Source organism: Anas acuta, chromosome 2, assembly GCF_963932015.1.
Source record: "Anas acuta chromosome 2, bAnaAcu1.1, whole genome shotgun sequence".
In the NCBI taxonomy this organism is placed as follows: Eukaryota; Metazoa; Chordata; class Aves; order Anseriformes; family Anatidae; genus Anas; species Anas acuta.
The window spans coordinates 108,262,791-108,276,895 of NC_088980.1; the positions used below are offsets into that span (position 1 = coordinate 108,262,791).

Consider the following 14,105-nt stretch of genomic DNA (forward strand, 5'->3'; position numbering starts at 1 on the left):
GTACCTCAGCATGCCAAGTACCCAGAGATCAGAAGGACTTTGGAGTTACTGTCTAACAATTATTTTTCAGAAGCTGCATCTCAAATCGTCTTCAGATACCTCTTTCAGCAGGCAGCAGCATCAATACAATGTGCAGATGGGATCAGTGAGCTCCTCCCTGTAATTTATGTATTTTGGTGCGTGGTTCAACCTTAGGACACAGCAGCTGGCATCAACTGTCAGGGTCGTGTGAAGGCAACAGCACTGCTCAGCTTTTTTATTTCATTCTGCATTTGAGCCTGGGTGTGCAGCATCACCAGCCAGATAGCTGTAGTGGGTTTTTTCCACTTCATTGAAGAAACATACATATTCTCAGCAAAGTGTGCCTTTTACAGCAGGTACATAAAAGTGCAAAGAAAAGGGCATCATTTTATAGCCTCTGAGAGAAAGACATCAAAACCAAGTGCTGTCAGTCTTCATTTGTTATCATAATAATTATCATAATAAAAATACTGTGTAAAACGTGACTAGGGTTACAAATTCAGTCAACTGAAAGGTTAGGGAATTGGAGAAGAATTGTTTCCCGAGCAGCCTAGCACAGTGCAGATGCTGTCCCTTGCTGCCTGCTGCCTCAGACCAGGGCTGGTCCTGCCTATGGTGCCTTCCCTCTTTTTTCTAGCAGGGCCTGCAGTTTCTGTAGGGCATGAGGTTTCTTAAGCAGAAGAATCTCCTGAAAACCAGCCACAGTTGTGTGCCAGCAGCTCACCCCACACAGCGACTGGATGTTTTGAATTAGACTAAACAAAAAAGAGGAGTAATACATAGCAAGGAGACAAAGCACAAGGATGTCCTAGTCGATTTTTCTGATGTCTGATTCATACAGGAACTTAATGTAAGAGGTGATGATCCAAGTCACTTATTCCTGTATCCTAAAATCAATATTTTGCTTGAATAAAGGTTGTTGCCTGGGGTTGTTGCTATTGGAGTGGTCTGGACCGGTAAAACTAATCTTGTGGTTTCAAGGGAGTATGAGCGGGTTATCCTCTTTCCGTCTTCTCTTCTGTTTTGCCTGCAGATAAAATGTTATTCTTGGTAAGGAAGTCTGTATCCCAAAGAAGTACAGCAGCTAGGCCCCACGTAGGATGCGGCTAGGGAGGGCTGAATACCAATAAAGATGAAGCAGCAAATTCCTCCCATGGGCAGGAGCTGATTCCCCCAAAGATCAGCTCCCCATGAACTGGGGAGGGCTGGGAAAGCTCAGTGTTATCTTGGGCAAGGTCTACAGAGCAGACCGAGGAGCATTATCCCACCCCCCACTTTCACCCACCTTCCTAGGAGCTGCTCTGAGAGGTCAGAGAAAATGGGGATTTTGCAATTATACCATCTTTCCTAATTAATAATTTCTTTCCCTACTGGCCATTTCCAGCTGAAATTGGGATCCTAGGTGGCCTAACACTTTTCTCCCATGATGGCAACTCTAACTTGAATTTTATTTTCTATAATTGATGGCCTTGTTCTTTATTTGAGAACTAATATTTTTTGTGCTCAAACTGTGACTACTCTCATGGCATGCTGAATACGTGTGTCTTTGGGGTGACACATCACCTGTCAGTAAACTGTTACGTGCTTCGGATTATATATAGGAATAGGAGATACAGATAATGCTTATCTGAGGGTCAAAATTGTCATCAGTTACAACCGTATACATTTACCATCTTTTTGTTGTATCTAGATGAAAAATGGAAACCTGTTTGCTGAGCGCAGTGTCCTTGAAATTGTGAAATAATAGATGGGCAACTGAGGATTACAAAGCCTATCTGGGCCATGTTCACTGGAGATCATCTCAGTTGGCCTTTAATCTCTCTGCTTCTTTAGAATTTTATTTAATACTTTATAGAAACAGCAAGTTGCTCTAATCCAGGGGCGATTGAATGTACTTGTAGTTATAGTTGTCTCTTTCCATCCCCAATGACAAAGACAATCCTATAGCTGTTGATCTGTTAGTACAGAAAGTACAGATGCTGCACAGCTTTTATATGTTTCTCTGCTAAAAGTTCTAAAAATACTTTTTTTTTTTTTTTTTTTTAATTCTGTGCAATTTGCTCTTTACACCTATACCCTGGGCACTACATAGATTTCAGACCTGTGTGTTTTCTTCCTCTCCTAGTGCTGTAAATTGCTGCAGTAGCCTCGTGACCCTGTAAGAGCTTGGAGCTTCACCCAGCTCCCCTCCTCTCCTTTAACAGCACCATTCAAACCACAGCTCTCTGCTTCACCTCATCACCCTGAAACTCAACTTTTTGCTTTTCCAGTGCACTGAAACCTGCTCAAAACCCGAAAATCGGGACCATCAGTCATGTAGCATTGCTTTTAAATGCTCTTGGTGGCAGGGAAAGGATGAAATCTATCTCTGCAAGCAATTGGGAGAGCAGGTTGCTGTCTCTGTGTGCATACCACTGCTTTAGTTTTCTAAAAAAAAGAAGAAAAAAAACAACATTTACGCCAATAATAGATCAACAGTTACAGGAAATGTGATGCTACATGTGCATTGATCAGCAGTAAATGCTCTTATGTTGTCTTCCTTCGGAAGCATCAACTCCTAATCCCCTTTCTGAGCACTACCCCTGCGATGTTGTAAATCCAGCCCTGGCTGACTGCTGCTCAGCAGCTCCCAGTGGAAGGCCTGCAACAGAACAGCAGGACACTTGCTACAGCCCCTCAGAAAGGATTTGGGTTTTAAAGTGTTTTTCAGGGAACACAGGAGGAGAGGGCAGCTTTGTTTCTGTGTGTGTACAGCACCCGGCACGTTTTCACGGGCTGCCTGCTGCACTGATACCAGCAGGCTCAGTCAGTGTCAGCACAGCACATACCTCTGGGATTATGCCCCTGCTCCTGAATGAGCTCTTTCCAAAAGGGTGCAAGCTGACGTGGCTCCTGTCCTGTGTGCAGGGCCAGGAGCAGGGCGATGCTCAGCGACTGCAGCTCAGCTGATGTTGGTCTGGTCTCAGCATGTTAAAATCTCCCTTACGTATTGTGATAGGTGTGATGTAATTTGGGTATTTTATGTCTCAACAAAGTAGGACTCGCACACGGGGACTTTTAAAATACATTTTAATGAATTTAAGAAGTTATTAAAAAAGCAGTAGTGCACAAGACAATGACACCAGTCAGTGTTTGGGATCTCAGCTGTCTGTTGCAGGATTTCAGTTATTGTATTAATAACACCTATTACATCACTGTGCCATAACTGCTTACCTGTTATTACTATAATGACTATCATATTATTATAGATGATTACATTAATTTTAGGACCCCTTGTCAGCCTCAGCGGAGCAAATACTAAGGGAAGCAGCCTGTTTTGAGGCAGCCTGGCTGTCTTTCCCATCCCACACGCTGCCCTCTTGGCAGCCAGGCCTCCAGGCTTCCCTTCCGCAGCACCTCCCAGATCTGCCACACCGAATTATTTGCAAACACCCCTCCAGCTGGTATCACCAGGGGATCAGTCCACATGCAAGAGGCACTGGGAAGCTGTGAGAGACAACCGATGCCATGCGCTGGTCGTAAGAGGCAAAAGAAAGAGACTCCTCCAAAGCCCCCATTCATAAGCTTAGCACAATAGGGTAAAGAATGGTTAGGGAAATTTAAGCTGGTGCTGAAAGCTGCTTTGCTTTGCTGCTTTTTTACTCAAGGGATGGCTTTTATTCTGAACCGTAATGCTTATGATATTTCAGACATGGCTTGCTTCGCTAGGTCATGTGAATGATGAGTATCACCGCATTTGGAGGTTTCCAGTAAATGAAACACACATGGGGATGAATGCAGATACAGATCGCTTGCGTCAAACCCAGTGTTATCAGGGCTTGGTGAGATATTCTTTCAAAGGACCTACAGCAATTGAAAAGTGATTAGGGTTTCATTGTATTTTCCAGTTTCATCCCATAGGTACGTATGACAGCCCACATGGAAAACCTGCTGCCGTGCTGTCACCGAGTGCCCTGTGTAGTATGGAGGTGTGGGATGGCAGCTAAACAAAATTTCAGTTGTACACCTGGTATTTTGAGGTAGTTCAGGCTTTGAGATGAAGTGGAAGCCACCCTTCCCTACCATTACAAAGAAGTGTGTTGCTGCAGAAGTGGGAAATGCTTCCTTTTCAAATAGATGAGTAACAGGACCGGAAAGAAGATGCAAAGTGGAGCATTTTTAAAGAGTTCACTCATTAGTGGTTTGAGAGTAGTATCCCTTGGCTTTGTCACCCTCTGCCATAACCTCCCCCTGTGGTCCAGCACGGTGCCCAGAAAACATCAGCATGAGTCACTCCTGAGCAGCAATTAGTGCTGCAGTTAACGAGCGCTGCTTTACATTACACGGGGATAAGTCCCCCCTCTGACGGCATGTTGCGAGTGGGCTCTTCCTTCTGATTCACATTCATGCCAAGCAGAGTTGCCTTCATCTAAATCACTGCTGCTTAGCAGGATGTAACTGTTGTGAAGGGGTCGGTAGATTGCCAGGCTTTACAGTCATCCACACGCTGTAGGGCAGAGATTACATCTTGCTGGATGTTTTGCTGAATGCTGGACCTGCGGGGGCTCAACACCTAGCAAGAAGTTAGCTCTCACTGGGGAGTGCCAATGTGCAACTCTTAAGCTTTTACCTTACAGATAAACCAGTAATCTGAAAGCAGCCCAGGTAAGCTACTGGTATATTTAGCCCCAGTGGGTTTGGTCACTCATACATATTTTTTTAGAAGTGCTGTCAGATCTCTCGCAGGCAGTATTTTCTAATGAATGCAAATGAAATTTGTGATAATCCATTTCAAAGCGATTGGTAGCAAGCCATCATTGCACAGGGAGAGAACATTATTTATACAATTCATAAGCCACAGTAATGCTCGTGCATAATTCTTCACACATCACAGTGACAGAAGTGGCCTTCAGGCCAGACTTTCCAAGCCAGCCTCTGTGTTTTTACATTGCAGGCATCCTCACTTCAATGGCTGACTACTTGATTTTGCAGGCTTAGTTTGATGCACATATGATAGCAAGCCCACACCTGCCTGCAGATGCCAAATTACACCCAAAATGACTCGCTCCTCTTGGTAGCAGTGAATAAAATGACAGGGTGGTTGCTCCAACAGGCTCTGAATTCCTTTTTTTTTAATTTTTTTTCCAAGTATTTGTCTCCTGCCTCCTGTCCACATCTCTATTCCCAGCCTTCCCAGCGCTTACCTCAGCGTTAAAACTCGGGGCATATCTTGTGTTTACATTTGCGATTCCTCTCAACTCAAACTTTATTTCAATGTCTTACTCAGCCTCTAATTCCAGTGCACTGCCTACCCCTTGCTGTTCCCCACGTGTTGTCTCACTCTTCCCTTGTTCTCATTGCTGAGTTTGCTGCACTCCTCCCAGATCTGCTAAAACTAGAGTTCACTGAAAGATGAAAATAGTCCCTTCCTGTCCTTGCCAGGCTTCTGGGAAAGTGGAAATAATTGTGTCTCTTCCTGCTGATAATACTGTACTCACTACATCCAATGATCTTTTGGGGAAGTTTAACTTTTAAAACAACAGGCAATTTGTTAGTATTCATTGAGTAACCTCTTTCCCGAGACACTAATATTAACTAAAAGACTAACAAAATCTTGTTTAACCATCATGGAGAGACTTTTTATAGATGGCCAACTTTGGTTGGTCTCTTGATTATAAAAGGCAGCACAGAAATGTTCCTTGCAGCATTAATTCATACCAGCTTCTGATACCAATTTCCTGCACATCAAAGAGAAATGCTCCTCTATTGTACCACTTTTATTTTTAAATAACATGGGCCTGTGGTGTGTTCCACCTATTTCTTTTTGCAGTGGCACCCTCTGCCCTTAGTCCTACAGAAATATGATCTATATTGGTTAGCGTTTCCCATGCACGTGCAGCCTAGTCCCACAGAGGTACATTGGAGATCTTTCATTGCTCTTGTATAGGGGCTAAGGGTTTGTGGTTGGGCAGCCCCTTGTACTCATACCCCTGCTCCCAGTCCTGCGCTGGCCAGCGGATGTTTCTCCCTATCATCCTCTGATAGCTCCCAAAGGTAGATACTGCATTCTTTCTCTCACAGTTAGCCTGAAATTGAGTCCTTGCTTTATGGAAGTACAGAGCCATCTCCCAGCCCAGCACTGATCAGAAGGCTGTTATGCAAATCCAAGCAGGTTGGTGTGAAAACACGCAACGTAAGGCCCTGACTGTGGCATTATGTTAAACACTTGGTACTCTGGATCTGTGAAATCCATTTTTTCAGCAAGAAGCAGAGTTTATGGCTCCCAAAGCCAGATCACTACCTGCCTGTTTCTCATAATGTGATGCATCTTTCCTACTTATATTTTATTTCTATTTCTCTTACTTTCCAGGTATTATTCCTTGTAACTGAGCAAAGGCTGCATTACTGTCCATCGCACACCACAACCCACCATCCTCCTGACTTCTCAGGCTGGATGTTTCCAACTGTAGCTTTTAGTCTTAGTAAAAGCAAGAAGTTTTTAGGATTTGACAGAAGGTTTTGCATCTCCAACATAATTGGTACTCCTATGCTGCAGCAGTGTGTGGAGGCCTCTGCAGAAACTGGTAGGCTCATCTGTGACACCAAGGGCTTGCTAAGTGAATGCAACAACTGGAAGACATCCTCTTATTTGTGCTACTCTTGCTTGAAGTCACACAGAAGAGCAATGGATATGAGGGTAGAGCTGTACTTGCAGCTTTTCAGCTGTATTGACTTGTCTTGTGTACCAGGGCAGGTACCATGGCTGGTGGCTGCTTGCAGTTGCATCTCCGTTTCCAGAATAATGCCACACTGAAAATAGAAAAAGGGGAAACAGTAACTGTTTATCCTGGCTAAGCTTGTGTAACAGGTTTTCATATGATGTTTGCAGTGTTTAAAATCTTTTTTTTTTTCATTAAACCGTTTCAGTATCCAGAAAAAAAAAAAAAATCTCTTACTCAGCTTCATTAGTTATAGGAATTCATGAGATTAAAGTAGAGAGCAGATTAGCAAAAACAAACTGTAGTATGTTTTGGGCATATGGTGCTGCGTATGAATGGGTTTTAACTACTTAACTGTGTATAACAAAGACCAGAAGAGGAGATTTGTCTTAGCGTGCCACAATTATAATTCGTAGTAGCTGCATAGCTTAACAGTCAGGAACCACAGAGGCACGGAAAGCTTTTGCTTAGATTTGCATGGTGTGTGTCCGTGTCCCTGAGCTCACACCATGAACCTGCAACAGCTTAGGGTTCACCTCAGCTGGCAACTGTTCCTCATAGAGCAAATATAAATAGAAGTAATCGATGAAAGAGACCACAGTGTCAGGCTGATCGTTGGGGATTATCATCCTTCAGACTTCCTTTGCCTTTCTTGATGGAGAAAATTCCTGTTTCCTCTTGGGTTGTGCTGAAGCCTGCTGTGCTGCTTGTTGGAGGGGTAAGCATGCCAACTAATTTCTGTGCCCAAAAGTGTTGCAAGCCACTGAGGGCCATATTAGAAGCAGTGGCCTAAACAACTGCAAAAGGGACCTGGAGCTGACAAAAGGGGAGGCATTGCTAGTTGAAGTACCCAATATTTGCTTCTCCTGTGTGTATGGCGCAGGTTCAAGGGAAGCTGAAGCTCTGGATGCCAACAAAGCAGTGCAGCCAGCTTTGAATTCAGATGATTCCATAGTTTCCAGCTTCTTGCTTTTTTGCCTAACATCTGCTGTTCTCCTGTGATACTTAGGTACTTCAACCTACGCAAGTCAAATTTTTGCTGTTTCTAAATAAATCCAGGTCACACTGGCTTGAGCTTGGTCCTGAAACACAAGCTTGAGAGAATGAGTCCAAATACCAGTAAGGTACTTGTGCTCCACCTGCCCCTCCTGAGGAAAGCTGTGCGTTTCCATTTGGGGGTGGGAGGTTTCAGAAAACCGAGCAGGGGGGATGACATCATTTCCACATCTTAAATGTAAAATTGTGTCTTAAAAAAACTGCTTATGAAGTGCTGTGAAGATTTGCAATGCCAATCAAATCAAATGTATGTAGTAAATTCTAAAATACATGGAGAGATTTTTTTTATTATTATTACTTATTTTTTTTATTGGTGTTTATCTGGGCTCTTTGTGTGTTTGCTAGCAAGGGCTAACCAACAATGTTATGCCACATAGCTTTAATGTGTGTGACCTTCCATTTTTTTGTGCTGCTTTCCTCCAAGGTTTCCACAATGTGTTTCACATCCACTGTAAGTAACATTCTTGGACTTCTGCCCTGGATTAATCAAACATAAATCATTGCCCCATACTGAAAGAAAGTTTTGCCAAAAATTGTGGTGGTCTAGAGGAGAAGAAAAGTTGTGCTTTTTGTTTTTTTTTTTGCCTCTGTGAACTTTTAACTGATTTTATTCCTTTCTGTTTTGTGTATGGGAAATAGTGTGCATTGAAAAATCCACTGACAAGGCCCTGATCATCTTGTTTTCTCAGCGATTAATAACAAAAATTAAATCCCTCGTTGCTCCGGCGTATATCCCCACTTTCTCCTCAATTAGTTTTATGGCGGTGAGCTCTGCCAAACTTGCAGGCTTTGTGCTTAGCTTATCAATAACCCAGCAACACTTCTGTTTCAGAGTTCCCTGAAGAGAAGAGGCAGCAGAGAAATGCACAAAGAAAAAAAAACACTCACCCAGGTACGTTTTTCAAGAACGTGCAATTTGTAGCAAAATCGCATGACAGAACTCAAAATTTTGTTCTGCGGGTGTTGACGGGGCCATCGGGCACATTAACTAGAGTGCAATTAGGCCTTAATCTACTGAGACCTCCCAGAGATAATGTAGAAGCAATTTAGGACGCAAGCACAGTCTCCAAACCACGCAGTGTCTCGGGTTCGTCGTGCACGTTATCAGCAGAGCAAGGCAGACGGTTTCGTACGAGAAGAGAAAATCACCTTGCCTCACAAAGTAATTGGATCACAGCTTAGGGACTGGCTAAATTTATACGTGGTGCCCAAGTTGTTGCACTAACGAGCGGTGAAACAGCCAGCACGGTGTCACACCAGGGGAGCCACTTGTGACACTGTGCTTCCGCCTGCTCAGATAAAGGGCAGAGCCCGAGCCAGACCCTTTGTCTGCCTTTGGACACTGGTTTTATTGAAGTCTCCTGGGCTGGTCCCCCTCAGGAAAGTGCTCTGCACCGCTTCCTCTGCTCCCTGTGCTGACGGTAGGAGTTGAAGCCTTTCCCAGTACCCACATGGTTACTGTTTATAGACAGGGAGATGGGGATAGTGTTTCATCTCCCTGTGAAAGGAGCCAAGAGTGGCATCATTATCTTCACTAAAGAAAGGTTGAGCTTCCCCTGCTGCCCCTTTGGCAGGCTCAGTGCATGCAACTGAGACGTATGGCTTTTCTCAGAGTCGATGGAGTCTTAAAATCCCATTGATTCGTAATAATAGCTGTAATAAATTAGAACATGCTGCACTTGAAACGGGCTCCATGGGCAGCTGAAGGGGTGGGGGTGGCCAGACTGGGGGCTGCTGCCTCCATTCCTGGGGCACAACAGAGCAAGTGTCCCTGTGGAGCGAGGACAAGTACTGAATCAGACCTTAAAATGGGGCACAAGGCTTTCTTCCTGCGTCGCCTGTTATAAGTAATTATTTAAGTCACCACTGAGGTCAGAAAGTTTGTTTTCCTGTAAGTATGTAAGATATACATATGAAATACATACACATGGAAATTACAAGTCAAGATACATGAATGCATGGTCGGGTCCATTGGGGTTTGTTGGAGGCACTGTCCTTCCCTTTCTCATTCCTGGAAATACAGAGAAGTGCAGAGAGAATGGATTCATGTGCTTGTGTTTTTCCACCCAAATCCAGACACTGGAACTCCAGAGCACAGGAGCAGCTCTACTTTGCCTTGAAAAGCCTTACAAAGGACTTCATAAAATTAACGGGGTAATCCTGGGTCACCTCTGTACCACTCACAACATGAGGAAGTGATCCCAGAAACCACCCAGGAAAAATAAAAACCTTTACACCATGCCCACATGTGTTTATACGTCATGAAAGCAAAGGATTTATGTTCAAAAGTGGCTGTTCAGTTTTATTCAGCAATTCTTTAGGGTAGGAAGGATGGAGAAACATTCTGGTATACTGACATGTCCTAGCCACCTCCCAGCTATGGGGCATTAGACAGAGCAGTCTCCAAACCCAGGTATCCGCTCAGAGTCACATTCTGGTTGAGACCAGAGCACACCATACCAAGTGCCTGACCCTGGTTCAACAGCTCTGGGTCCTGGGGCAGGGCTCAGAGGGGTAAGTACAGACACAGCCAGGGAGGTTTGAAGTGCTGCTTTTCAGGAGCAGCCACCCTAACACCTAAAAGAGGTTCAAATACCTAAACTGAGACATCTTAGGCCAAACAGTAAACAGCTTTTGAAATGAAGGCTTGACTTACTCAAGCCAACAGGAAGAACCTTTTTGTCTTTCTTTTTAATCCCCATTACAAGTTTTTCGACTGAAAAGCAGCCACAGACTTAGATTCTTTAAATCTGTGCATCTGCATACTTACAGACATGTATAACATACAGCAATACCGGTGTTTTTATGTACTGGGAGCTCATCATGGAAATTAGTGGGAATGTCACATCTACTGCAGGGCACAGCGTAAATTCCCGTGAAACTGATTGTCTTGAAGTCATGTAAAAGCAGAGTTGTTAGTCATGCTTACCCGCCTCTAGCAGTACTGAAGAAAAAAGTTTTTATTCAGCAGAATTGCAAAGTGGAGCTTCTTGGGAAGTACCAGGCACCAGGCAAAACACAGAGAAAAGTGGTTCTCCAGCGCAAGGTAGGAGTGAGTGCTGGTGCTCACCTGGTGCTTGGGTGCTGGTCGTACTGCCCTGTCGTCAGACTCACAACCCCAGCACGCTTACCCATCTTCTGCCTGGCAGTCCCGTGAGACGGTGGTGGTAGAGGAGATGGTGGTGGTCTCTACCTATCTTTGTGTCTTCTTGCCAGAAAAGAAATATCACATTTGGGAGTTTTTGATCAGCTCCTCATTCTCATCGCATCGTTTACATTGCATAATGAATTTAAGTTCATTTCTTTCATTTAAGTTTCATTTGTTTATCTCAACACTCTACATTTGCCTAAATTAGACTGCAGACTCTTTAGGGAGGAATCTGGTCTTTTTCTTTCTGTATTTTTTTTTTCCCATTAACATCCCTCTGTAGTGCTATACACAGTTGTGGTGCTATAGCATCCAAATATGCACTACCAGTAACCATTAATTTCCCATTTATCCTTAATGATCCTTTAAGTCAGTGACTAGCACCATTAACAACTGAACATTTTTGCACTGTTCCTTCTTTTCTTTCAAGACGGTCTGCCCTACATACACCTTTTAGGAAAGTGTCCACATGCTGGATGTGAAATACAGAAATACAGTCAGGCTGTGCCATAGCCCAGCTTTCAGCCCTTGGGATTTGAGCCTCTTGTTTCTACAGAATGATGTAAAGACTGTGTTCTCCTTTTTTTTTTTAACTTTTTAATTTTATTTTTGGCTTTCATTTCATTTGTGATTTAAATTGTAACAAACTATTCCTAATTCTGTGATTTGGCCTCACCTTAGTTTGCCTTATATTCAAAACTCTACTTGCTTAAGTGGGTCTTGCCCTTTTGCTGTTTCCACTTGGTTTCAACTGATCAAGAAATGATTGATATTTCTGTACACAAAGTTTCAGAGGGACAGATGCATGAAGGTTGGGGTCCTACCCTTCTGGCATGCTTAGATCTTGCTGATAAATCTCTCCTGACCATTCTTTTCCTTTGGAAAAAACCTGTCTGGGGAATGGGATTTTCAGTAGTCATGTTTCCTGGCAGAGAAGCAAGGAAGATCTAGAGCTTTCTCACCTTTCCAGATGGGATCCATATTTAGTAGGCGAGATAAACATTCATCAGCTCTGTTGTTTTGTATGAGGCTTGTGTTTGTTTAATGAAAAAAAAAATCTTTGTTTCAGCTCTTGCAAAAGACAAAACTTACAAATGCGATACTTTTTCTTTTTTTTTAACATAGACAAAACCTAGCAGTAAGGAACTGCTATTATAAGAATAGTTAACTGTTTTTGTCCTGCTGTAATAACATGCTAACTCCATGTAATACAATAATATAAGTTTGAGTTGTGCAGTGATGCAGAGAAAAAACATTGGGAGCCTGACCCCAAACCCACTGAAACCCTTCCCTTTTCTTCAAAAGCTTCAAAATGCACAGTGCATTGTCTCTGTGAGACAAAGTATGAGGCAGTGACTGCTATTTGTATTGATTGAAATACAGCCAGGAGAAGCTCCTGGGAGAAGCTGCCTCTACTGCTCACAGCCATGGGCAAGGTGTGCAGGCAGGCTGGTCATCATCAAGGGCATCGGTGCAGCTGCCTGCAGGTGGTGGCACTGATTGTCGGGCTCTTGCAGCCAATGTTAGACAGCAAGCATGGAGAAGGACACTGGATCAGAAAAACATAATAAGGAAAATGTCAGATGAGATTATTTCCAAGCTTTTAACAGATAAATAAAGAAACTGAAGTGAGCACCCCACCTGTGAGTGCTGATTTGCAGCGCTGGTCTGGATGTTACTTTCCTTGTAGTCTCTGTATTTCCCTAAAAGCGAGGCCTACAGCAGGAGCTGATTTGTGATGACAGGAAACACAAAGGTAACGTATTGTTCAGCCCTGACCAAAGATGATGTTTTAATCTAACATCAGAGCAACCAACATTCAGAGTGACTCCAGAACAAGCTGCATTGAGTTTTGCAAGGTTTTAATGTGATACTTAATTTGCAATGTAGATCTATAAAGAGAAAAGCAATTTGCACATGTATTTTGTAACAGCGTGGAAAGGAGGTGTGTATGTGAGAAGACAGAAAGAAAAAAAAGCCCGTCTCCTGGAGGCTCTGCTTGTAGTCAGTTATATGTAGCTTGTCTGCATTCATAGAAGACTCACGTTACAGGTGCCAGAAACACAGTGACCAGAGTTTCAGTCAGTCAACTGGTTGCAGTTTTCTTTAGACTCCCGGTTATCACCGAAAAGAGACTATTAATGGAAACTTTGGCTGTCTTTTAGCCATGTCTTGTTAATACAATGTAGGATAACTTTTTTTGCTATTCAAGATTTAAAAGTCGCATCCTGCACCAAGCAGAATCAGTAGGAAAGCTGACTGAATTCAGAAACATGCAATCAATTACTTCTCTGTTTTTGTATTAACAGTTGAAATGAAGACATAATTTATAATTAGTATATATTTAAATAGGATGAGGAGAAATCAATCCAAGTAACATAAAAGGCACCATTACCAATGTGCAAGGATGTGTACTTTAGAAATTAAATCATTTCCTCAGCTTGCTGAGCCATAATTAGTTTTGTAATTTATTATTTTTTTAATAGGCTGATCTGGGTGAACAATTAACATCAGTCATGTTTTCTTCTGGATTCGGTTGCCATTAATAGGAATTGTAACAAAATGGTGCTTGTGAAAGACAACAGTGCTATGGAGACTGAAATGAAGTTTCCATAGACAATTGCACATATGTCCACATGGCCTAACAACAACGATGAAATCTGCTGTCTCAAGAGATCATCTTTCAAAGCCTGCCTTCCATTATGCTGCTAATGCTGATAAATGTGTCTCTTATGAGGCCAAGTGCCTGTATCTCCATGACAATTCATGAAAGTGATTCATGCAAAGAAATTGTTCACCAGCTTAGAATTTACTTAACCTCATCTCTTATTTCAGCACAATGCACACTGGAGTTTTCATCTGAGTGAGATGCAGGACTTTAAAATGCCCAAGTCCAGAAAAAAAGAATAATAATTAAACTCCCATTTAATACCCTGGTGCTTCCAGGAAAAAAAACAAAAATGCAGGTTTTCACATGGGATGGATTTGGATGTAACCACGGTTTAATGATTTTTTCATTCTTTTTTCTCATGTTATCACCAATCTCCCTTGTGAACAGTTGTCCATACCAGAAAGAGTGATCACGTTCTGTTCCATCCTAATAATAACAACACCGGTGACAACAGTAGTGCTTTCTATTCTGAAAGGGAGTTAGGTACTCCAGCTATTTCACAGTGTTGTGA

At 42.9% G+C, this 14,105-nt stretch overlaps 1 protein-coding gene across 10 annotated transcripts in view; it reads left to right on the forward strand.

Moving 5' to 3' along the window:
* MTCL1 (microtubule crosslinking factor 1) overlaps positions 1–14,105 on the forward strand; it is a 104,732-nt gene that overhangs the window by 42,921 nt on the left and 47,706 nt on the right. For 5 of the 10 annotated variants that reach the window (XM_068671610.1, XM_068671608.1, XM_068671603.1 and 2 more), the window contains exons 4-5: positions 8,608–8,667; positions 10,744–10,821. In XM_068671610.1, coding sequence (XP_068527711.1) covers positions 8,608–8,667; positions 10,744–10,821 — 138 coding nt within the window. The remainder of the gene's footprint in view (positions 1–8,607; positions 8,668–10,743; positions 10,822–14,105) is intronic. The other 5 variants (XM_068671612.1, XM_068671606.1, XM_068671613.1 and 2 more) reach the window with 2 other exon arrangements.